We start from the raw sequence: 26844 nt of genomic DNA on the forward strand, positions 1-26844 counted from the left end.
TAGAGCTGCAAAGATTAGAGAGCGGCTAAGCGTGATGGACAGACAAATCAAAGTCTGGGTCAAAAAGAACATTTATGAGACGTAGAACAAATAAAAGATGCTGGACACTAGGGATGTAAGAAAATATCGATACAACGAAATATCGCGATATTTCGCGCAATGATACTGAATCGATATTTAAAATCACTGTTATCGATTTTTTTAATTGAAAAATGACATGCATTTACTGTTTATTTCTTTTGTATGTTGGAATTCAAACTCCGGCCACTGGTTTGCAGTTTTCACCGCCTTTACTATGACGTAAAAACGAGGTCTCGCGATAACTGTAGAAGCGTCTAGTTTGCCAAAAGAACGAAGTAGAACAGTCAGTGGACGTGTGTGATGCTAGCTAACTGATGACTGAAGAGGAGAGGATACAGCCGGCCCCCGCAGCTTTCAAAGCTGATGTGTGGACTTATTTTGGATTTAGGACAAAAGAAGGCAGTAAAGACTATGACAAGAGCTATGCAGTCTGTAAAATCTGCACCGCCAGAGTCAAATATTCCGGTAACACAACAAATTTACGAACACACGTGTCTAGACACCATAGCGACGTAGCGTCAAATGCTAATTTTAAAACAAAACGAGGTGATTCCTCTCAACGGACAATTGAAGAAGTTAACTTTTCGAAACTACCAGCAACTTCAACTCGTGCAACAAAAATAACGCAGTCAGTACTTGTTTTTATTTGCAAAGACATGCGCCCCCTGAGTGTTGTGGAGAATAAAGGATTTCGTAATATGATTAAAACGCTGGAGCCCCGTTACACCGTTCCTTCTCGACAACACATCACGGACATCGCTCTGCCAAAGTTGTACCAAGAAGTCAAAGCGACAGTGCTGGACTCTCTCAACTCGGCTGAGACAGTTGCTCTGACATGCGACGCTTGGACTTCGAGAGCCACTGAATCGTACGTAACTGTTACAGCACATCACATAACAGACCAGTGGAACCTTCAGTCTCATGTACTACAAACCCGAGCCATGCATGACAGTCACACAGGTGAGCACATTGCAGCGTTACTAACTGACGCTGTGGCTGAATGGGGATTGAACGCAAAGGACCTTGTTGTTGTTACCGATAATGCACCAAACATGGTTCTCGCGGCTAGACTTGCAGGCATGACGCACATACAATGTTTTGCACACAGTCTGAATCTCGCCTCACAGAAAGCACTGAAAATACAATCCGTGGTGCGACTTCTCGGGAGGATCCGACGTGTAACAGCCTTTTTCAGGCGCAGCACCACAGCCAGCAACCAGTTGAAGCAGAAACAGTGCCTCCTTCAGCTACCAGCTCACAGATTGATCACGGACATAATTACAAGATGGAACAGCTCCTATGATATGATAGAACGATTTTTAGAACAGCAACCAGCCATCTGTGCAGCTCTGCTTTCTGCAGAAGTTAGGAAGAGTGAAAAAGAAATTTTCACATTAAGTGAGTCTGACATCACATGTGCAGAAGAAGTTGTCAGGGCACTCAAGCCTATGAAGGACGCCACCCTGGTGATGTCAGAGGAGAGTATGCCAACCCTGTCCATCATTGCTCCTCTTCATGCCAAGCTTGTGATGGGTGCACAAGAAAGTGTTGATGATACACCGACAGTAAGGGACATTAAGACTGCCATAGCAGAAGATCTGGGAAAGAGATATGTAAATGAGAGGGAGACACTATGGATGGCATCAACTGTTGATCCTCGGTTTAAGGACCTGCCCTTCCTGTCTGAAGCAGAGACCAGTGAGACCTATTCCAGACTGTTGGACACTGTGGTGACTGTGATAAAGAAGGAAGAAAATGTAAGTAAATAAATTAGTTTATTTGGAAAAATTCAACTGAAGTTATAAGCAAGTGAATAAAGTAAAAAGCAAAAAAAAAAAAAAAGCATATTGATGACATTTGTCATCAAATATTAGTGAAAAACAGGGTGAATCTTGGATTTGAATTTTGACTTTCTGACATTAATACTATTTGAATTTAATGTTTTTCAGCAGCAAAAGAATGAGGAGACTGACAAACAGGTGGAGGAAGAGAATGCCACAGAGGAGGCTCATCACCCACATATCAAAGACAACTTTGACTCCATCCCTCGGCCACCCCTAAAAAGACAGAGGACCTCATGTGCATTGGTGGACTTGCTCGGAGCTACGTTTGCCTCTACTAGTGACAATACTGCACCAAAATCAGAACATGATGTTGCTGCAGCTGAGATCAAGAGGTATAGAGATGAGACCCCTTTGCCTCTCACAGGAAATCCTCTCAGTTGGTGGAAGGACCATGAACAGGAATACCCTCAGCTATCCAAAGTAGCAAGGAGTTTCCTATGCATTCCTGGAACAAGTGTCTCTGCAGAGAGAGTTTTCTCCTCTGCAGGAGACATAGTAAATGCACAGAGAAGTGTCCTGAGAGCTGACCATGTCGATCAGCTTGTATTCCTGCACAAAAATCTGGAAATTGAAAAATAAACACTGAGAAAACACTACACATGTAAAATCTCTGATATGAGAATGTTTGACATTTTGGTTGAGTCTCATAAGCACTTATTTAGATGAGTAAATTCCTTTTTTCAGGTTGTACTAAAAGTGTTCCATTGATGGACACTGCAGAGCTGTACTTTATTTTATTAACACTTAATTGTAATAGCACTTTACATTTTTTGTTAATGTTTACTTGGATGGATTCTTCAAGCAATTTCATTTTTGATTTATATTTGTTTATGTTAAGGTCACATAAAAAGTGCTTTGTTTTGATGCTCCATAGAGCAGTTTTTGGATAAGTATTTTACAATCATAGTACTTAGAAAGACTTCAGTGTTACATGTTTACTTTTTTCATGTTAAAAAATACTTGATATTTCAGTAAAGTAGTTTTTGTTTGTTTATTTGACATGACTTCTAATAAGGCAGATGTTAATTTCTCCATTCATTTTGAACTTAGAGTGTTTTTGTTTCAGATGTTTCATGTCAAGCATTAAACAGTTTGGACTGTTTACTGTGAGTTTTCCTAATTAAATTTAGTCCTACTAAACACAAATATCGTCTGGCTTTTAGTATTGCAATATATCGTATCGTCTACCCTGTATTATGATACATATTGTATCGCCAGATTCTTGCCAATACACACCCCTACTGGACACCATCTGCCAAAGAAGTTGATTTGCTCAGAGTGAAAGGGATCTTAACCAAGCGAGGCTGTTTGTTTATCTCTTCATCCATTGGATGGATAACAACGTGGCCTTACTGATTTCCTCATAAAGCTGTTGTAGTAACAGCTGGACTGTACAGTGAGTAAGAAAATACCGTCAGACTAAACCAACACAGGAGGAGCTTTGAGAAGCAGATTACCTTAACAAGGTCCAAGGTAAGCACGGCTGCGATTGCTGAAACTTTGCGATTCTTTGATGAAAAGGTTAAAGGACACAATTTTAATTTCCTCACCAATGTCTTGACCGTATTTTCTATTCGCTGAATGAAATAAAAGTGCAATAGCTGACCTTTTCCCCCCAATGAATGCCGTACTTTATTTCATGGGCACGTTAATTTCATTTTATTTTTTTCTTTAACCACATTTTACAAACTCCCTGATTCTGCACCTCTGAGAAACTGGATCATTACAATCATATCAGTTACAGCGCTGACTCGAAGCGTCGCCTCTATCATGTTAAATAGTTATTAAGTATGAAATTAAACATCATATCAGTGGCTGACACATCTGGCCACAATCAGATTTTCAATTAAAGACTAATAAACATGTGAACCTAATTAAAATGCTAATTTAAAATTATTCACAACCTCATTCCTTTACATCTGCTAGCATCACTGTAGTTAGAGGTAATTATAGCCATGTGACTGACAGGCTTTGTAGACACTGAACATGCTTCGGATTATAGGCGGCTCACTTAGTGCTGACAGTGTTTGACTGTAAACGGCATTAAGAGGGTACTGATACCGGCCTCGATAATGGGAGGGAGGAAAATTAGCCGCCTGATGTCTTATTGGAATTAATTACACTCCCATCATTGACACATTTAACCTTGAAGGGAACCTACTATGCTTTTCTGTCATGATGGGTGCTCGTGAGCTCAGCCTACATAAAAATAATCCACAGACTGTATATAAAAGACAGACGTAATCACACTCACTGGTTTTAGCTTTCTGGTCTCTGGTCATTAGTGTTTTGGAACCAGAATTGATCACATTTAAGGTGTTAACACTGTAACATTTAATGCTGTTACACTGGACATTTTAACATGGCATCCATCCATCCATCCATCTTCATCCGCTTTATCCGGGGCCGGGTCGCGGGGGCAGCAGCCTAAGCAAAGAGGCCCAGACCTCCCTCTCCCCAGCCACCTCCTCCAGCTTATCCGGGGGAACACCAAGGCGTTCCCAGGCCAGCCGAGAGATATAATCTCTCCAGCGTGTCCTGGGTCTGCCCCGGGGCCTCCTCCCGGTGGGACATGCCTGGAACACCTCACCCAGGAGGCGCCCAGGGGGCATCCTTGTCAGATGCCCGAACCACCTCAGCTGGCTCCTTTCGATGTGGAGCAGCAGCGGCTCTACTCTGAGCCCCTCCCGGATGGCCGAACTTCTCACCCTATCTCTAAGGGAGAGGCCAGCCACCCTTCGGAGGAAGCTCATTTCTGCCGCTTGTATCCGCGATCTCGTTCTTTCGGTCACTACCCACAGCTCGTGGCCATATGTGAGGGTAGGGACGTAGATCGACCGGTAAATTGAGAGCTTCGCTTTTACACTCAGCTCCCTCTTCACCACGACGGACCGGTGCAGCGTCCGCATTACTGCAGCTGCAGCCCCAATCCGTCTGTCGATCTCCGGCTCCCTTCTCCCATCACTCGCGAACAAGACCCCGAGATACTTGAACTCCTCCACTTGGGGCAGGAACTCATCCCCGACCCGGAGTGGGCACTCCACCCTTTTCCGGCTGAGAACCATGGCCTCAGATTTGGAGGTGCTGATCCTCATTCCCGCTGCTTCACACTCGGCTGCGAACCGTTCCAGTGCGAGCTGGAGGCCCTCACCCGATGAAGCCAACAGAACCACATCATCTGCAAAAATCAGAGATGAGATTCTGAGGCCACCAAAGCGAAAGCCCTCCGCCACTTGGCTGCGCCTAGAAATCCTGCCCATAAAAATTATGAACAGAACCGGAGACAAAGGGCAGCCCTGGCGGAGCCCATCACCCACCGGGAACGAGTCCGACTTATTGCCGGCAATGCGAACCAAGCTCTTGCAACGGTTGTATAGGGATCGAATGGCCCGTAGGAATGGGCCAGACACCCCATACTCCCGCAACACCTCCCACAGGACACCCCGAGGGACACGGTCGAATGCCTTCTCCAAGTCCACAAAACACATGTAGACTGGTTGGGCAAACTCCCATGCACCCTCAAGTATCCTCGAGAGGATAAAGAGCTGGTCCAGTGTTCCGCGACCAGGACGATTAACATTTAACATGGCAGCTTATGGGAATTCACTTGCTTGAACAGCCCCTAGTGGCCAATAGAAGAACTGCAGGTGCTGTCAGTTGTTCGTGCCTGTGCTTGAGGTACTGCCTGTAAACCACTGATTGTCAAACTGTGGAGTGGGCCCCAGAGCCACCGCAGTCAGGGTCAGGCTTCCAGTTATCCAATTCAACCTGTCCCAGCTGGTATTGGTGGACCAGTCAGGGTACATCCTGGAATGGGCGCCTGTCTATCACAGGGCCAACACAGTCACATACAGCCTATTTCTAATCACAAATTAACTTAAACAACATTTTTTGGACTGTGTGAGGAGGCCAGAGAGAACCTGCACCGACACAGGAAGAACATCACAACCCCGCCCAGAAAGGTGGATTCCGACCCAGCACCTTGTTGTGAGGTGACGGTCCTGCTATCGTGCTGTAAAATTTGCACTTCTAAATAAATTCAACGTATGCCGCGTTTCACTGTAGACCCTTTTTTCATTGTTGATAATGGATGAAAACTGTGGGCTGTGACCTTTCTCTGGCTTCTGACGAGGAGCATGCCAGAACAAGTTTGAAACTAATGCTGTAAGCCAGAAACACAGGCTTCAAGCTGTCCTAAATATCCCGGGCATGCCTGCCAGATACCATAGCTATGAGAACATCAACCCCACCCACCTGCTGTTTGACCCTTTTGTTTATGAGGGGCAGCCAATTAGCTAGTGGGCTTAAAGGGAGGGGCGCTGAAAGGGCTCGTTTCACGCAGAGAGCGAACTGAGCAGCTTCACCTGGGCCCGGTCAAAGATAAATAAAGATTATTATGAACTGGGTGTCTCACACACACACACACACACACACACACACACACACACACACACACGGATTTTCTGCTCAAACAGTCTCTGCGTCTTTCTCACTGTAGTGTTGCTGTGACCTTTTCAAATGTCTAACAAATCCCCCGTATGTTGTCTCATACCTATCACCTCTCGCCTTTGATAATACTACTCTAAGCCTCTCCATAATATTAACCTGCTTTACACCCACACAAACGCTTTAATTTTTTCCCTTTAATTCAGCTGCACTTCCCGCCACTCTCAAATCAAACAACCGAATCAAAACACATGTTTCCTGCAAAAGAGGCAACTTGTAGAATCTGGAGTGCAGCGTTTAAATAATATTTAATAATTTACAAGCAGACGTCATTAACTGAGTGAATTACTCACAGAGACATATGCTATCTTCAAATCTGCTTCTCTTTTTTCAAAAGCAGCAGAAAGCTGTGTTTAATCACATTTGAGAACAGCAGCAATCACATACAACAACTGGCAGCATTATAAATACCCAAGCTGCTCAAATCCGATTAATCCGAGGTAAGACACGAGCGTGAAAAATCTGGAATCTTAAACAACTCAAACCCATCTGAACGTGCACGGTCTCTTCTTCTGCATCAACCCCTGCGTTTTAACTCTGAATGTCTTTCTCTTACATCATAACTAAAACCCAGCAGCCACTGCATCATGTAAGCACACCAACAGAAAGCACTCAAACGCTCTGTGAATTGATAACACCCCATTAAACAGCCCACCCTCTGACAACTCTGTAAGAGTAAATTCACTCAGCCAGAAACCAGCTGCACAGTACGAGAGGAAAAATCAATATTCATTTACTGTCATCTTGTCCCCCCTCACCACAACTCCAGCGCCTGGCAGATATATAAGACGAAATTGTTTCAAGAGATTTGCTGTTTCATTTTAAGATGGGCGTTATGGCTTTTAATGGCGAGTGAACAAGAACAAGGGGGAAAGGGGCTAAAAGAAAAAATACTTTTGTTTCAGGAGAGCCCACGTGTGTCTGACTGCTGCAGTGGCTGCTTTCATGTTCGAGAGACAGTGAACTGGCAAAAACAAGGTCACAGGTTCAGTCCCCCTGCCCTGACTGCAATGAGCCTCATTTACTGTGAGGTGCCCTGAGCTTCCCCAAGACAGAAACAATAAATGAGTCGAAACAATGTGGAGAAGCAGCTGGTCCAGCAGCCCGGAGGTGCCCAGAGCCAATGAGATTACACGGCTGGAGGATTTAAGGCCATTGAGAGGAAGATGCACAATAGCAAGAGCCAGGACAAAATAATAGATAGTGTTTTTAAAGATTTACAATATAAGGGTGCCCTGTGGACTCTGACCACCTGTGGCACAGCAGCACGGTGGAGCTATGTTTCAATTCAATGCAATTTAATTCAATTCTGTTCTATTTATACAGCGTCAAATCAGAGCAACGGTCACTCCGAAGCCTTTATTTTGTAAGATAAAGACTCCACCATAATACATTGAAAAGAGCAAGCACTGGTGACGGTGGGAAGGAAAAACTCCGTTTTTAACAGGAAGAAACCTCTTACAGAACCAGGCTGAACATCTCCCCTTCAAGGTAGACTCCTGCTGCATATCTGCAATGTGTTTGGTGCTGCAGCTTTTTCAGATAGTTCCCTGGAAGTCCTGTTTTGAACACCTGTGCTTTGAGCCCAAAAGCTGAAATGTAACTTTGGGGTAACGGCAAAGTTGCAGGCAGCCAATTCTGAAAGCTGACCTTGTAGTGAGAGATGCTTTTGTTCTTGTGGACCTAAAACATTTACTTTTAATGCACTGAGGGGCCACACAGGGGTGGGCTGTGGAACCCTGATGGCAGGAAGTTTTTGGAAAGAGGAAAAAACATATTTTTGCACAGATGGACATCAGAATTGCAACGTAAAAAGAAAAAAGATGTCCTTTTATAGAATACCATCATGGAAGTAGACCTTTGAAGCCAAACACAAACATTTCCAGGTACAGACGTTTAAACAGGCACTCGTGGCTCAAGAGTTGGGAGTTCACCTTGTAATCAGAAGGTTGCCGGTTCGAGCCCCGGCTTGGACAGTCTCGGTCGTTGTTTCCTTGGGCGAGACACTTCACCCGTTGCCTACTGGTGGTGGTCAGAGGGCCCGGTGGCGCCAGTGTCCGGCAGCCTCGCCTCTGTCAGTGCGCCCCAGGGTGGCTGTGGCTACAATGTAGCTGCCATCACCAGTGTGAATGGGTGGATGACAGGTTGTGTAAAGCGCTTTGGGGTCCATAGGGACTAGTAAAGCGCTATACAAATACAGACCATTTACTCTCTCTGCTGTGCATTTTCCACTTTCCAAGGTTTCACTTCACCGTTTATCACACACACAAAAGCAGAGTCAGTATTACAGTTAATAAAGATAAATACACCAACTGCAAGGCTGGCATTTTATATATATTTTTATATAACCAACATTAGTTTGGTAGTAGAAGCAGAATGTAAACAAAGCAGAGCTCATAGATACTTTGACGACAACATCAATCAATATTAATGGGAGCATTTTATAAACGATTGGGACATATGATGGTATTATATCTGTGAAATGACATTTACTTTATACTATGACTAAACACAGCCCTTTATATCTTGAGATACCCTGGGTGTTACAATGTAACGACAGAGGATGCATTTGTGAAGCCCAGAACTACCTAATGCTTCATTATGTAGCCAGGAAATGTTCTGGAAACATTCCTCAAAGATTTTGCTCCACATTAACATGACAGCATCACAAATGTGGCCCAGACCTGTTGGCTGTACTTCCATGATGTGAATCTCCTGCTCCACCACATCCCAAAGGTTCTCCATTCAATTGAGATTTGGCGACTGCAGAGGTCATTTGATAAATGTTGCCTTCCTATTAGCTTAAAGCATTATCCTCTGACATCAACGAGACATTTCCACTCAGAGAACTGCTGCCCACTGGTTATTTTCTTTCTGATATACTCAGAATCTAGCACCAACAACCACACCAAGTTGCCTAAGTCATCTTTTTCCCCTCATTCTGATACTCAGTTTAACCTTGTTGCCTAGATGCTAAAATGCATTGTGTTGCTACCATGAAATGGGTGGATTATATATATATATAAATATAGATACAAAATTAAATAGCTGGTGAATGAATGTTGACAGATTGAGCCTGAAAGACAAATTCATGTTGCACAAACCTGTGAAATACAAAAAGAAAACAACCTTGAGCACAGTCCTAAACTTTGTGCTGGGACCAGCTCCCATCGCCTGTGATGATCGTCTGTCAGATGATTTCTCTGCACACGTTAGAGGACCATGCTGAAATTGGCAGTGCATTGGACTGCAAGTGATCCAAGTGTAGTAAGAGAGCTAAACGGGGTCCAGCGTTACAGAAGGAGATGACCTTGAAAAAGAAATTTGCTTGTTATGGTTACTCACAGTGTACTGCCTCTTTTTCCAATCCCCACATTTTCAGAGGCTTTAAGGCTTTTAAACAGTGAGCGGTTAATGAACGACTAGAAATCCAGTTTCACTATGAGTTACACGTACATTTGTGCAGGCTAACCAACGCTTCATTAAGCATTTCTTTTTCCCACAGCACAAAAGAAAAGATGTGACAAAGCACACAAAGAAATGTGATCCTAAGCTGACGTGAGATTGCTGTGCTCCACCGCATGAATCAATATCCTTCGCATTATGGCACAGGCCTATACGAAGAGAAATACAACCTCTATAGACTGAAGCAAATAATCTGGAAATATAAGAGGTGTGTTACTGCTTAGTTTATGACGGTGGAGTTTATGCCTTTATGTTTCTCCTGCTCCCCTCTGCTGAGAAGCAAGTGTGTGTGTGTGTGTGTGTGTGTGTGTGTGTGTGTGTGTGTGTGTGTGTGTATGAAGAGGTGGCTGGAGTGAGCTCCACGGGGAGGTGAGCAAGGAAGCTGGAGGTCAGGGTGTACAAGAAGAATCTGCTCTGTTCAAAGTCTTCTCCAGAGGGCAAACAAAGAAATGGAGAATTTGATCGGTATTTCTGACAGTGTGTGTGTGTGTGTGTGTGTGTGTGTGTGTGTGTGTGCTGGAGAAAGTAAAGAGCGAGCCTGAAAAGAAAGATTATGTGTTTATTTGTTTACACTGCCTCCAAGGTCCTGTGCTGTCTTTGACCATCACTCCTTTCTCACTCTCTCTGCTTAACTCTTACTCCTGCCTTCAACTCGCCCTCCCTCCGTCCAAACTCCTCTAATGGTTCTCTTCCTCCACTCAGCCGCTCCACCCCTTCTTTAAAGTTTGTGTCTATTGATTCCATTGGACTTTAACAACAAGCGCTACGTTAGGTCAAACCCTTCAGCTATTTCTGGCTCTTCAACAGACGCCCTGGGCTATTCGCGCACGCTCCTTAAAACCTCGCCTAAACCACTTCACTTCCAGCCCATCGCTCGCTTCACGATGAGTGTTACAAGCGCTGCTAACAAGTAAATGTCGGGCATAGAGACCCTTAAAACTCGACTTTCTTTATAAGACTGCGTGCAGCGAGGTGGCATGCCGCTACTCTCTGTGATGAGCAGGGATATCCATCGTACCTTCAGCAGTTCAAATGGCACTGAATGAGCGAGTGCGTAATGGGATTTCCAGTCAGACAATCAATATCCGAGCTGCCCTGCAATGAGATCAGTGTCTATGAGAACGTCAACACAGGTCAATAATATAGTATGGATTTTACCTCATCAAACTATAATTCTGCTTACTGGAGCCATCTGTCTCTGTGGGCTTGATCTATCACTACTCTTCTTCTCGCTGCTTTTTTTGTTGTGCTATATTTTAAACAGGATTTTAAGGTCAGTACCAATATGCAGCAGACAACGTCTCTACACATTCACAGGTGCAATGAGTTCTTTTTGTTTTTTCCTCTGGTTCCTGGAGTTAAATGACTACATGTACCGGAAAATGATAGGGTTGAACATTAATAATGGATTCCTTGCAGGCGCTGAATTTCCAGGCACTGTTTGGGAAGCCAAACTGCCCCTCAGTTGTAGTAATACAAATCTTCCCACACTGACTATATTCATGCATAAAAAACTAAGTAAATTGGCCCCCAAAGTTATTCTTATTACTTATTGAATGTAATTCATTTAGCTCACAGGGCAGTAAAGCCCTGCGTGGAAAGTTAATAAAACACTTAATCCAAGGCCAGTATCTGTCCAATGTCTTAGCTTAGTTTTCTGTATTGTTCGCTTTCTCAAGGTAACTGTGCTCAGCGAGTCTTTGTATCTTTTGCACTCTCCACTGCTCTTGTTATTGATCAAAATGTGTCCTTTCTTTAATCCTCCACCTCCTGTTGTAAAAAAAAATTGTGCCAGTGGTGTCATAGAGGTGCAGTCGTATCTCAGCTGCGCTCTGATAAAGATGCGGCTATGAATAGACCCTCACACTGGGACATTTTGGAGCACGGGGTACAAACAGACAGAGAAGCTACAGCGAACGTTTGCTGTGGAGAGGTAAGAATTAAAAATAGATTTTTTTTCTTGCTTCATTCAGTACTTTTAATTCTGTGCGCATTCTGGCGAGTTTTCCAACACATCAGCATGCACCTTGGATCGCTGAACTCTGTTCTTGTTGGGTTGAAGTGTTCACTTTCATCGAGTGTGGAATTTCAGATCATCCGAAGCGGCCTGGGGGGGGCGTTCAGATCCACGTACCGTTAAAATATAAATGCAATCAGCGTTTTGTCCACAGTCGGCGCAGACATTAACTGTGAGAATGCACTGCAGATAAACAGGCTGCTAATGATGCGCACTGATAGACAGACACACCTCGTTCTCTACTTATTGCATTCAGAAGAGTTTCGGAAAACTTCACTGGAATACAAGGTCTAGATTTTCAGCAGATATAATTATGGTTAGGTGTCTGCCCAGCAGGGTGACGACAATACCCCATCACCCTTTTATGGCTGAGAGGTAAGAACAATCAAACTAATCCAAATTTGAAAAGATCGTAATCCGGTCTTTAAGTGATGACGTGATGAATCCTGCTTCCGGGCCCAAACTACTCTGCGTTTAATAAGGATGTTGTGTTTTTAACATGTTTTATTGCTTTGCATCTTGTTCTATTTCATCTACAAGCTCCTAAAAACAGTCAGTGATCACTGTCGGCCTCTCTCAGTTTTTATTACCACTGTTTATTTTAAAGCTCAGTTTTTAAAACTAACCTCGTATTGTGGATGGATTATCTCAGTTGTTCTCCTGACTGAAGTTTGGTCCGTTTACAGCATCCTGCTATGCGATTGCATTTGTCCCTAACCATCGGGAACCTTCACGTTAACTTTTATCGAGTGGAAAAAAGTTAGCGTTCATCCTCCAGCTTCACTGTGTTTATGCTATGCTAACATAGCTGTGTTGCTAGCGATCATGTAGCACATCATTATATAGCAGCTAGCCCAACTTCAGTAACCCTACAAACGTCACTGCTTTTTAGTTTTCTGTCTTCATTTATGTTGGAAGTGATAACAGAGCTGTACATTTGAATTGTTTCAGAAATCTCTCAGTCAGATCATGCTATATTATATTTAGGTGGAAACTAGTGAGCTAACTTCCTGCTAACTTCTAACTCTGTTACATTTAATAAATTGTGTTTTCGTGGATGCCTGGATGTTAAACTTAATTCTTACACCTGGTAATGCAGCAACGCTGATCATTTTGTTACAGATGAAAAAATTTTGACAGTTTTTCAACTCTGTGGCAAAGATTGGGCCCAGACACGGATAATGACGTCTGACTTAAAGACCAGGTGAAAATTAACAACAGTAAATATTTGAAGTTAAAAGACTGAGACCAACAATAGTCCAGTAAAATCTGTCCATTCCTAAACCTTTCGCTCTCTCTCTCTGATGGGTTTACTTTGGTTTTCGAGCCTAAACATGTTATCCTTCACTTGCATCCAGTGTTGCCAACTTTGTCGCCAAATTTTATCGAATTTTCAGACCCCTTAGCAACTTTTTTTTTTCTAAAAAGCGTCTAGCGACAAATCTGGCGCCTTTTTCTGGTATTATTGGAGACTTATTTATGACGACTTTTTGACGTGAAAGCGCGTATCGCTCTTACTCTCAACAAGCAGCGGTGCTGCCGTGGGCACCTCGCCTGTGCCAAAGCGCTCACAGGCGGAGGATAGTCCTCCCCCAGCTGCTATCAGGGCAGAAGATGTTCACCTATGCGTCCAAACTGCAAATGAATCGCGCATGAGCGAAGCCGCTGCTCCCACACTGACTGTAACGCAGTCAGTACTTCTTTTACTGTTATGTTGTTTTGTGGATCACAAGGTTTAAAACTACTTATAAACACACACACACACACACACACACACACACACACACACACACACACACACACAGTAACTCCACCACAGTGCCTATATCGGGTCACTTTTGCCGGTCCAAGCCCGGATAGAGGATCAGGGTTGGAATTGTGACATTAAAAAAAACAATAATTGCTAAAAGAAATTTAATTTGTAGTTCTAAATAAATTCTAAATGCATTTAGGACGTTTTTTACTCCCTTTATGTCTCTTCCACGATGTTATTTTTCTCGTCTACAATGTTGGTTACAATTACATTAGCATGACCAATTATGCAAATTAGGCAATGACATCATTTAGCGACTTCTAGCGACTTTTAGGACAGCCAATAGCGATTTTCCTTACTGAGGAGTTGGCAACACTGCTTGCATCAACATCTCACTGCACCTCATTCTGAAATTTCCTGTGAACAGCTACAAAATACAACGTTTGGATTAACTTGTCATGGAATAACAAGGCAACAGACCTCAATTGGTCATGAAACTGCTGTCAGTCAATTGTCCAATTACTTTAGAGTCTCTGAAAAACAGGGGACTGTGTATGTCTATAATTCCTCAACAGTTAATGCAATACTTTTGTTAAACCCCTTGAATTGAAGCTGAAAGCCTGTACTTCAGTCACATCTTGACTGTTTGATTTAAAACTCAATGCTGTGACATGCAAAGGCACAATTACAGAAACTGCATCATCATTTGCATTTTTGGACCCGAATTTAAATACAGGGTCAGTAAAGTAACAAAACAAAGCCAGTGAGGATACGCGATACTGCCTCACATAGATGGTTTCTTTTATGCAGTGCTGGGTTGACCCACTTATCTTGGGCAGTGAGTTTTCCTTCAAAACAAAGAACTATAAACAAACAAAGAAAAAGACAAAGAACGCAAACATAAAAAGCCACAAAACAAACATACAAATACCGATCAGCAGTTTATTCTCTGTAGTGCTTTTAATAAATCATCCATCACTTTTGAGTTTTGCAGGAAAGATAAACATAAATAAAAATAAAATGTTATTTTTCAGAAGGACTGAGGGGACTCCGGCTGAGCCTGCTGGTTGAGGCGATGCAGGTTTTAATGGCCCATGTGAGGAACTGGTTGAGTCCCAGTGAGAAGCAGGTTTAATGGCACTCGTGAGGGACAAAAAGCAGCTCAGGAACATTGTGCTGGCTTTGACTCTAAATTAATTTTAAATTACTTTGCGCACTTTTTTGCCTTGAGGAAATTTCATCATCAAAAAATAAAATAAAAAAATCAGCAGGCAAATTTCCCCTGTGATGGACCGAGTTCAGTGTCGGTCCCCAAAGTATTTGAACAATCATCCAGCTCTACAGGTGACAGCTGCCACTGCTGCCTTAAACAGCACGCTTTAATCTGAAAACTGTTAGCAATGTCGCTACAAAGGTGCACCTATATATATATCATCTCCCTCCTGCTTGTGCTGTGTTCTCTCCTCCTTCACTTTCTGCAGGTATATGGAGAACTGCATGTTCTGTACTTATGATGCAACCTGTCGAGCGTTTATTGTTGTATTGTTTCTTGTCTCTCTAAGATCTTCTTTTCTGTCTGGTCTTTCTAAGCAGTCACGGCAGATGGCTGCCCTCCCAGAGTCTGCTTCTACCGGAGACGTCCTACTGTTAAAAGGTTCCTTCTGCTCATAGAGAATAGTTATGTCATAGAGGTTTCCATCTAAAATACTGAAAGGTATTTACCTTACTGTGAAAAGTGCCTTGGGATGACAATCATGGTGATTTAGTAATATATACATGTAATTGAAAGTTAATGATTTTGTGTTTTGGGCCAAGGTGCACTTTCAAGTCTTTCTCTTTGAACCTAAATGCCTTCAATTCGAATTGAAATCATGTTAAGTAATTTTCCACCCTGAAACACTGTCACCATCATTGTATCTTTAATGGCTTTTTATAATATAAAAGCTCCTTTTCATCTCAGATGGCTGGAGGGACGTGTCTGCGTTTGATCCACAGATGCTGGCAGGCTGAGCCCCGGCAGGCAAACAAGAGTAGGTAAACAAACTAGCACTAAAGTCTACATGGAAATGTGCTGTTAACCGTGATATTGAAAAATGAGGGTTACACATGCATCTAACCAGCCAAAGATTAGAGTTGCAGGTAAATCACAATAATCAATTTTTATTGATTATTATTGTTATTTTTTTATTTATTGATCTCTGCAGGGAATCTCATCCTCTGTTTCCAGCTTCCAGGGACCGGCTCCAGGTGTAAGGCAGGAACAAGGACTGAATGATGGGAGAACTAGCCTGGCATGTTCTTTACAGCGGGGGAAACAAAGACCTAAGACTGAAACCATGAACCCTCCACAGCGTCCAGGGTTCATTGCCCACTCTCCATATCTGAATTCCATGAGCCTCATAGACTGCCCTTCCAGTACACATTGTATATATGACCCCACTGCACTACAAGCTTGTTTGTTCTAATTTACATGCCCCAACCTCGCTCCCTCTTTCAAATCATTCACCTCCCATTAGTACACGGTGTTCTGTCTGGTTCTGGAGCTGCACCAGTCCCCTCTGACTCCTTCCTCAAACCACAGCTTACACCATCTGCCATTGTGTGCTAGAAATGCTGTCAATTTCTTGGTCCTGTCCCAGATACATCTGGCTAATAAGCATTCTGTAGTGACGCATGCTGGTTTGATTGAAGTTTGCTCAGAGTGAAAAGAAACCAAACCATCAACTGATTTTGGAACAGAGAAATTAAAGTATATGTGTGAAAATGCATTTAAATGCCATTTAAGGCATTTTTATCTGACATCAGCTGATGACCTAAACAGCTTGTTTTTGTTCGATGGCTTTCTCCAAAAGTTGTAGACCTAAAATGTTACTGCAAGCATAAATGAAGTTGATTGTTTGGTGCCAAACCTTTTCAGCTGGTCACTACTCAAAAGTCAAGTATGCCCAAATGTGTCTGTGTAGGTTCTCAGTCATCCGGGACATGCAATTGTCTGCCATCTATAATCCAGTTTTGAGGTTCCTTCCCAGACGCCTTCACGCTCACTCACATCCTGGGCCATTTATAACCTTAGCAAGTCACATGATAGATAGGGTGAGGCTAGGTTTCACAATGGGTTCACCCGAAACCTTGGCTGACTATGGCCCACACCCGTTTTCACACCTTGGTTTGTGTGATTAGGCAGAGGATCAATAGGGGGTCCATGGCCCTCTGGGAGACTTAAAATTTGGGACTCTCCACCAATAGTACTTCTTGGATGAAATGTCTTCAAGAAACCTAAAGAAGTCCAGATGCTTTTCTTTCCAAGCTCCTTAGACTACGCCCAAATGCGTGCACATGGAATTTGCTGCAAAGATCCCTAAAACACAGTCAAGACAACAAATATAAACTAATATGGATGAACCCCCCCCCCCCAAAACAGTTATCTTGTGACTGTGATGATTTATCTGTGAGGGCACATTTGGTGTTATGGTCTCTAAATAAAACGCCTCATCTAAATATAGTAAATCAAGCTGTAGATTATTGTGATATTTTTGCGAGTGTGTGTTTGTTTGTGGCTTTGAGTTTCAATATGTATTTACATGAAGCTGAATAATACTCAGTGTTCCTGCGTGAGGAGGTGGTAAGACAAAGGGTCATCAACACGCACCTTCAGCACAGACTGCAAGCTCTGCCAATGCATACATGAAACAGTGCAGCGAAGAACGTCTCTGTCACACTAATTAGCCTTAATTTACATCATTTAGATGGATCGGAAAATCCATCTCTACATGATTTAAGTAGGTGCTCGTGCTATTTCAGTGGGATATTCTATGGCATATAAAGACATATCTGGTGGTGCGTTCAATAAAAAGCAGTCCATGCTGTGTTTAGGGAAGATTAAGAGAGTCTGCATCTGTGCTGTCAGACCACTGCTGTGTGGGGCACTTAGACGATAGATTGGTTTATTATTTAAGACAAAATAACTATTTGGCTTTTGAGCATTGAGCAGTATTGTCTGATTATTTATCTATTTTTTTGTAAGCATACATTTGGTCTTGATGTTGCTATTTTATCCACACACGATGAAACTAGTGCACTGGAGCAGGAGCAACCTCCCAGCGTAAAACCATCTGCCCCCTTATACTGCTGCAAATGTCCTAGAACCGATCTGCTGTGGCCCAGTAAAGAGTTCAGTTTGAGTTTTGACGTGGATTGAAGAATGTATTTTTGTGGCATGCTGTGAACATGGATTGGCTCTGTGTGTGAAAACAAAATAAATATTTATGAAACCGGTTCTCCAACCTTTTCTGGCTTTCCCCACCTCAGAATCTGAAGCTTTAGCCAATAATCAACACTGAATGTTGCTTAAATAAACATGAGTGTGACTGCACCACTAAATTCTGGCTTATTCATTTTCCCTAAACATCAAAAAACTCCACGACCCAGCACTGGGGCCCACACCACAGTCTGAAAACCGCTCATCTATGACAATAACACCACCTGACAATGATGAACAGATTCACCATAATACAAAAATATCACATTCAATGCTAAAAAATAGCCACTGGAGTTTAAAGAGGAACTCTTGACCTTTGGGACATACTTTGTGTACTTTCAGACTATGTTCATTTTATAATAAACACTTATTTTTAGCATGTGCATGGTATCACTTCTAAGCCTAAAACATACTGAAAATATTCAGAGAGTATTAAAAATAGGTATTCTAATAAAAAGTAATACAATTTGTACATTTACCATGCAGCAGCATGGTAATGGAAGTATTAACCCTACCATAGAACCAAGTCCGCCAGAGCTTATATTATATTTTTACATGCTGTGGAGCCATTTTTGGGAGCATTTCAAGTTGATATACATCAATACAACCATTATAGCCCAAATTTTTATAATATGTATGCATTAAGTGCATAGTAATTACATAAATTGCAAAAAAGTGCAATAAACTACAAACAAATTGAAAATCGTTTTTGTTTTTTTAACATATATTTCTAGTTAGAGAAATTTAAAGAGGCTTATCCCTCAAAACTGTAAATACAAAAAAGTTGCACAAAATAGTTTCCCACCACAGGAAATTTATTTTGAGCGTCTTCATAGTTTTATTTTTGAAATACACCAATTTTTATACACTGCAGGAAAAACGAAAATAAATATTATAATGCAAATTTGCAAAATAACAGCATATGCATCAAAATAAAATATTTCCAGCAGTGCAATATGAGTCCTAAGCATCCCAGAAACGACACAGAAAGTCATAAAGTCAAAGATAACTTTTAAAAACACCAGTATAGGCTCATGAGGCCCTGATGGTAAAAAACTACATTTCCGCGAAAACGACGTCACTTCCGGTTTCGGGCAGGTAATGGCGGACATGCGAAAGTTCGTGCTGACGTCTATTCCAACGTAGGAAGTGTTACAAACAGCTGATCGGATTGGCAAAGCGTGTTTCTGGAATATTATGTTTTTGTTGCTGCAAGTGCTTTTTATGCAGTTTTTGCAAAGCTGTATGTGGAAGGAAACTGTGACTTAGGACAAGCTGATGGCATAAGATGTAAGTACAACTCCTCCAGTTTCATATGCAAAAAAAAATTATTGCGCTAGCTTACGTGGTTGCAGTGCTACCGGGATTTTAAAATAGTTACGCAAAACGGAGCGTGCCCGCTCCAACCGGCTTTAAAGGGTTAATTAGTTCATATAAGACAGTGTAGCAAATTTAATACACAATAAAACCCCAAACTCTGATTCGAGTAAAGGACTTCATGTCCAGGTGGATTTTTATGGCTAGCAATGCATCTGTATAATAGTAACTCATTTCATTTGACAAGGATAAAACCAGAGTCCTCCTGAGGCAAATTGAATAGATTGCACTTAGTTGTCAAAGGCCCACATCTGTGTATCTAACACCCCACAATTCACAGTGGATGTCAAAACAAGCGCCAAGCCATAAATTCATGGAAACTCATCTGTGATTTTTTTAAAAAGGGGAAAGAAGTCGATCTGAGGAGTGCTGGAGTGTTTCAGAGAAAAGGGAATTTGGAACCACCAGGACTTTTCCGAGAGTTGGTTGTTCAGCCAAAAGTAACTGACTCAGTAGCAGTCCTTCAATCAGACACTTAGAGTAGAGTGGCTAGATGGAAGCCACTCCTGAGTAAAAGACACACGACAGCTCGCCTAAAGTTTGCCAGACTGCATTTAAAGGACTCTGAAAGCATAAGAAAAAAAAAGTCTGATGAAACAAAAGGTCTGGTCTGATGAGAAAAAAATTGAACGCTTCGGGCAGAACTCCAGGTACTCAACATTCGCGTTCCAGCCAGCCACAGCAAAACACCATTATTAAGCCTCCAGACGACACTACAGTGGTTGGACTGAGTCTCCCTACAGGGTGGAGGTCTGTAAACTAACAGCATGGTGCTGCTACTACAGCCTGGTACTCAACCCCTCAGAACATCAGAGGGCAAGATCAGGAACCCATTCCATTATTCATCGACAGATACAGAGCGGATCGAGCACCCAGCTTTAAGTTCGCAGGAAGCCAGAGTATCACCTCAGGTGAAAAAGGCAGAGGAGGGTCTAATTCCCAAGAATGCTCAGCAGCTCCTCTGCTGTATCATAGAAAAATAAAAACACATTAAAGCATTTCTGTAGAGCTCTAATGGCAGCTAACAGATTCTTCCAATCTAATATAAAGAACTTGAAAGGATCTGCCAAGAAAAAAATGGCAAAAGCAGCCTAATTTAAGAGAGTTTCAAATGACCTGAAGCTGCATGTGCTTCCCTGGGATTTCTACAAACCTCTGAGAGAAGGGTGTAAACAATAAACGATAAACTTCAGTTTTTAAGATTTGTTTTAAAAACAATACTCAGTTATGGAGTCTTAGTCCCGAACCGAGCACGTGTCTCAGACCTGCTGCTATCATCCACAGACGTCTGTATTGTTCATTAGTATATTTGTCATAGTAGCTGCTGTATTGCTGATTGGCTAATAGAATTAAATGTATGTTGGTATCACTACAACTACGACTGTGTAACCACAGTCGCCCCCTGCTGGCCAGCGGGAAGAATGCAGATTTAAGGCACTGGTTTTTTCAGAGCTGGAAGCAATGTCCAAATAAAAATACAAATTTACAGCAAAAATAAAGACGTTTAAAGGCAATTTTAAAAATAATAGAAAACGTTTGATTAATTGTACTAACAGAGAAGACAGAAATTCAGTTCAATTCAATTTTATTTATATAGCGCCAAATCACAACAACAGTCGCCTCAAGGTGCTTTATACTGTAAGATAGACCCTACAATAACACATACAGAGAAAAACCAACAATCATATGACCCCCTATGAGCAAGCACTTTGGCAACAGTGGGAAGGAAAAACTCCCTTTTAACAGGAAGAAACCTCCGGCAGAACCAGGCTCTGAGTGTGACATTCTAGTCTTTAACTATTCTGTTACTTAGAGCTAATTATCATGTATATGCATCAGTGCGTTGCACCTGATTGCTAGTATTGGTTGATAAGTCCCTTCTGGTTCCACAAACAAAAACATGGTGGCAGCATGTCTGTGTAGATTCGCAATCATCCAAGTCACAGTAGTCCTGAAAACCTAAAAAGAAGGTAACTGAATTTCTTTAGATTAACATGGTGGAAAAAATGTAACGCTGAATCTTCCCAAGGTTTGAAGATAATAGCCATCATCGCTTTACAAACCATGCTGTCTATGTCCATCTTTTACATAGAGCCTACGTTATTGATGTTCTGACATGACTGTTTAAAAAAGATAAGTTTGCATTTGACTGCTTTTCTGTAGTCAAATGCAAACTTATCTATCTTTCGAATATTTATTGTTGTACAATCTACTGTACAATATAAAGCTCCTTGAGGCGAAGGAAAAAGGAAAAAACTTGGAATGAGTTAAAGAGAAAAGGTGTTCAGAAAAACAAGCAAGTATTGGATGTCAGTGTCAAGCCAGCAGTAATAAGCCAAGTTAATAATGCAATAACAACATAATCCTGAGAGAAAAACAGCTGCTGAAACACAACATGAGGGCATAGAGGTGCGTGCAAAGAAAGGATGATATCTACGTAAAGCTACACAAACGTAAAAGCCCGAAGAAGCAAAAAGAATAAATTAATTTGCATTGCGCTGTGCAGAATCAATATTCCAGCTACATGATACATTCAGAGGACTATGCCATTAATCATTAAAATACTCAAGAGATTGCCAGTTGGACTTTGACTTGGTTTGGAGCCGTGCTGACATTTCTGAACTAGAAACTTTGCTCTGAACTCAGAACCCCCGAGGAGCATCCCGGGGACTGACTGTGTCAGTGCTGCTGGTCTCTCAGTCCAATCAGTGGAGGAGAAACATGACTCCTCAAAGACTGCTCCATGGATGTTCAAGCTAAAAATATCATTTCAATGTTTTAATGACATCAGGAATCGTCCTAACATCTAGCCCTTGTGACCACATTAGGTTTTGCATTGTTCATGCATTGAGGCATGAATGAGGTCATGCATTATTTCATCTTCATGAGGTTTTGCATGAATGTATCATTTCTTTCATGATGAAATCAGGCACAAAATCATGCATTTCCTTACATATAAATGATGCTAAAAATTCAAGTGGATTTACATCCATTATTTTTTTTTCCACAGGTCATGATGAGTCACTGGTCTATTTTTCTACAGAGAGATGAACGAAGAAAAACCCAGCTGAAGTTTTAATAATGAAGCTGGTTTCCAGCTGGTAATCCAGCTGTTTATATCAAAATGACCTGATCTGTTTTTACTGTGATATAAAACAAATGATATTTACTTGAAATTTTAAGTTAATAAGTATTAGCAGATTTTTTTTGTAAAATACTGACTTTCTGTACTCACATTTCCTTCATCATATGAATAGGTAACAATAACTTAAATAACTACTTGTAGAAGAGCATCTCTGAACACACAGTACGCTGAACCGGATGGGTCAGAGAAGCAGGAGACCACACTGGATCCTGTCAGCTAACATGGGCTCACCAGAAACTAGACAACAGAAAATTAGCCTGGCCTGGTCTCAGCAGTCTTGATTTCTGCTGTGATATCAGGATAGTAGCAAATTTGGGATGTGGTAGAACAGGAGATTCACATCATGGATGTGCAGCTAACATGCTATCAAATCAATATGGACCAAAATCTCTTTTTCTCCAGCACCTTGTTGAAATTATGCCATGAAAATTCAGGCAAAATCCAACCAAATACCAGCAGCTGCTGGCGAGTGTATGCTGTTAAGATAAGGGTTCATTAGAAATTCTAAAGCACGGTTGTTAGCACTGTTGCTGCACAGCAAGAAGGTCCCGAGTTCAATTCCACCATCAGGGGTCTTTCTGTGTGGAGTTTGCATGTTCTCCCCATGTTTGCGTGGGTTCTCCCCAGGTACTCCAGCTTCCTCCCACAGGCCAACGACATGCAGTTCGTGGGAATAGGTTAATTGATCAATCCAAATTGCCCATAGGTGTGAATGCGGGAGTGAATGTGAGTGTGAATAGTTGTTTGTCTCTGTGTGTACCCTGTCTCTCGCCCTATGACAGCTGGGATGGGCTCCAGCGCCTCCCGCGACCCTGAAAAAGGATAAGCAGAAGCGAATGGATGGATGGAGAAATTCTAAAGTGGCTGTGACTAATATAATCTGCTATTACACATCTCTAACCCTACACTGACCTCAAGGCTTTATAACAGGACTTTACTAATGGGTTTGTTTTAGCCTAAACCATTTTTCCAAACTTTTGCAGGTTAAACCAGTCAAACAGGAAATAAAAGGAAGCCTTTAAAATGTTCCCAGTCAATCCTCCAATAGCAGCCTCTCAGTCAAGTGTGTTTCTGACACCACCGCCTCTTGAAAATTGATAGCAATCTAGCAAACAGCTGTTGAAATGTCTCATTCGAACTACAAATGTCAACTTGGTACAAATGGAAAGTAAAGTCAAGGATCACCCCACTTATTAAAGATTCATCCTCCAAGTATCACACACGTTAAAATGACTTATGTGCTGGAGGTGCTAGAATACACACACACACCCCACCAACTATGAAGCCTTCATGTTGTAGGAACCTCAGTACCAGCAGACAAGGGAAAGCTCATAGCTGACCATATCAAACCACACAACAGATCAGGATCAAAGGGAATGAGCGAATATGAACGTTTTTGGGAGTAGAATTTGTCTTTAATCTTCACCAATCACAACATTCTCAGAGAACTGCTTTTGAGAGTTGCTGCCCTTCTTTTGTTCTTGCTATTCAAACATTTGGAGTGTGCACAAGAAATATTTGATGAAGGCTTAAAAAAAAAAAGAAAAAAAGAAGTCTCTCTCGTCGCTACTTAAATTTCAGAGTGAGGAATGCTTGACCGATCGAGCGCAGGATGCTCTACCGACTGAAATTACTACCAAAGCCCCCGGAGCATTGATCTCAATTTCTGCAGGTTTGGGTAAACAGCACCTTATACGCCTACAAATCAAGTAATTAACACTTAAAACAGCGCTGAGCCTCAACAGGATCAAGGTTGGATGTCGCATTTAATATAAGCCCGGAGCCAAATTTGAAGGAAGATGTTGGAATGGAGGAGAAAAGAAAAGGAGAAATGATCATTTGAGTGTCTGGCTGGTCTCCGGGTGTGAAAGAGGTGCCCTGTGAATCACCAATGAGACAATCAGACATGGCCAGCAGCAGTGTGACACCAACACCATCTTCCTCACCACACATCTCCCACTTTTTCTTTCTCTCGCCGTGCTGCGCGCAGCCTCGGCTGTGCTATCTATTCAGCTCCCTCTTGTTTTCTTTTGGTATTGTGTGTCGTCCTGTTTTATTTTGCACTCCTCTGATCTGCTTTCTCTTCTTGGGCTGTGCTCGTCTCATACTGCTCTTTACTGTTCTGTTGTATTGTCCTCAATTAAACAACGGGAACATGTCATTGTACTGACAGCTCTGAGTACGACTGAGCCCGAGGCGCTTTCTCAGCAGAGGATCCTTCAGGGATTGGAATACAAAGCTAAAAGGTACAGGTGGATGAATATTCAACAAGCAAAAACATAAAGGAAAGAAAGAAAAATGTGGATTTTAACAACAGAAAATCAAACACCAGAATGTTTCAGTTGATCCGCTCACAGGCGAGACAAAGGGCTGCTATACAGCTTTACCTTTGAAATTTACTGCCTAAAGTCCAACCCAAAGACTCCATCCCACAGCCCCCCTCCCTCACCACCATCCTGTCACATTCAACACTTCAGGTGAGGAACGAGCTGCCAAAGATCGAGGTGCGAAAGGCTTCAGGTCCTGATGGCATCAGCCTCCGGAGGTGCTGCACAGACCAACTGTGTGGCATCATGGGATACATGTTCCCTGAAGCCTGAAGCTACTTTCCCCAGCCTGAAGCTGGGGAAAGTAGCACAGCTGTGGAAGACCTCCGGTGTGGTACCAGTGCAATAGACTACACATCCAAAGGACCTCATCAGCTACAGGCCGGTAGCACTGATCGTGCATCTCATAAAGACCCTTGAGAGGCAGTTCCTAAAATATCGCACCCTGTTTAGCTCTTCATTGGATCAGTTGCAGTTTGCCTACCAGCCTGGCATCAGGGTGGATGATGCCATCATCTACCTCCTGCACCAAGCTCTGACCCACCCGGAGAAGCCTGGAAGATTTCTCCAGTGCTTTTAACACCATCCGACCTCTGAGGGACAAGCTGGAGCTGTCAGGAGTGGACCACCACCTGTCCTAGTGGATACTGGACTACCTCACTGGTCGCCCACAGTAGATGAGGACACCCTCTACACCTCAGACTTCTCCATCAACTACCCAGGCTGCCATCTACAAAGGTTCTCTGATGACTCTCCCATCGCTAGCCTCATTAGGGTGAAGATATATCAGAGTACAGACAGTGGATTCAGGACTTTGTGGACTGGTGCCAGTGGAACCATCTCCTGATCAGACTCTGAGGAGACTGAGATCTTTTGGAGTGGCAGCCATCTCTAATGGTGTTGTCTGTTGGAACAGCAGCTAATCTATTGCTGAAAGGAAGCTGAAGCGGTTGGATAAGCTGATCAGGAAGGCCAGCTCTGTTTTAAGGTGGTAGGAGACAGAAGAACTCTGCATCACTCTTGGACAATGACTTTATGCCATGCATGAAGAACAAAGGAGCGATATCGGAGGTCACCACATGATCCAGTAGCTTGTAAGACCACCTTTAACACCAATAACTTCAAGTAACAGTACGGGAGTTTTTCCCCTGGTAACCCTTCCAACCAAGCCCTGCTTACTCAGTCCAACAGCTTTAACATTTAACATGCTAACTGTGGACTGTAGAGTCTGGGATGCAGCTCTTGGGCTTTTTGCAGTTTCTCTGAGTGTTGCCCAGTCTGACCTTGGGGAGACCGACCACTTCTGGGAAGTTTGCATCATTGTATTAACACACACCAGAAAGCTCCAGAGCCACAAACTGACATAACTACACTTTTATAGAGGTGCCGACACGTGCTAATGATCCATTAAAGAAGTGTTTGATTAGCAGAACCTGGCTGCTCTTTAACCTCTTAAAAATATTAAGAATGTACTTAATTTACAGGACTACATTATATATATATATGCACTGTGTATAGTACAGTTTTACATAGCAGTACAAACAGTTACTGTATAGGGATTCAGGTTGATGTAATTTAATGTGCTGAAAGGAGATCCCTGGATTTGGATCATTTACTCTGCTAATGCAGTGAGGCATCCTGTTAATCCAATGTTTCACTGAAGCCCTCCATCTACCTTTTAAAACGTATACAAACCAGATCATAATAGCTAATCTCGCTCACAATCCATCACAATTTACAGGCTACTGTAATATGTAAAGCACAGAGGGGTCGGCTGTACTGCACAAACTAATGAGAATTAACATCCATTGAGACATCAGAGAGGCTCACAGTCATATCCAGGACAACTTGATCCCATTTACCACCAAACAAAAGTGTTTGAGTTCAGAAGCATCGTGGTCAGCTGTAACCACGGTCATAAAAAGCATTGGGCATATTAATAATGTTGACATAATGGTGGTAGTAAGGATCCAACTAAGCTTTCCTAATGTGGGAGTCAACCAGTAAGACCACTCCCTCCACCATCATGACACACAAGATTATGACCATCATCGTCATCATAACAGGATAA

At 42.4% G+C, this 26844-nt stretch overlaps 2 protein-coding genes across 2 annotated transcripts in view; one reads left to right on the forward strand and one right to left on the reverse strand.

Annotated features, from left to right (window-relative positions):
• The window catches only part of LOC146639282 (neural-cadherin-like), a 347375-nt gene that overhangs the window by 2669 nt on the left and 317862 nt on the right, over positions 1–26844 (reverse strand). The window lies entirely within an intron of this gene.
• Positions 127–25046, forward strand: LOC146639283 (E3 SUMO-protein ligase ZBED1-like). Its single transcript, XM_085350857.1, has 3 exons — positions 127–1838; positions 2031–2301; positions 24856–25046. The coding sequence occupies exons 1-3, from the start codon at positions 396–398 to the stop codon at positions 25044–25046; spliced, it is 1905 nt and encodes a 634-aa protein (XP_085206983.1). The 5' UTR covers positions 127–395.

Source organism: Diplotaxodon limnothrissa, linkage group LG1 (assembly GCF_057381915.1).
Source record: "Diplotaxodon limnothrissa isolate DT_005_m linkage group LG1, D_limnothrissa_male_GT1.1, whole genome shotgun sequence".
NCBI lineage: Eukaryota > Metazoa > Chordata > Actinopteri > Cichliformes > Cichlidae > Diplotaxodon > Diplotaxodon limnothrissa.

Coding starts and splice junctions, on each gene's coding strand:
- LOC146639283 (XM_085350857.1), top strand. CDS start 396: ATGACTGAAGAGGAGAGGATACAGCCGGCCCCCGCAGCTTTCAAAGCT. Junction 1,839..2,030: donor TGATAAAGAAGGAAGAAAAT/GTAAGTAAATAA, acceptor AATGTTTTTCAG/CAGCAAAAGAATGAGGAGAC. Junction 2,302..24,855: donor TCTCACAGGAAATCCTCTCA/GTTGGTGGAAGG, acceptor TACTGCCTAAAG/TCCAACCCAAAGACTCCATC.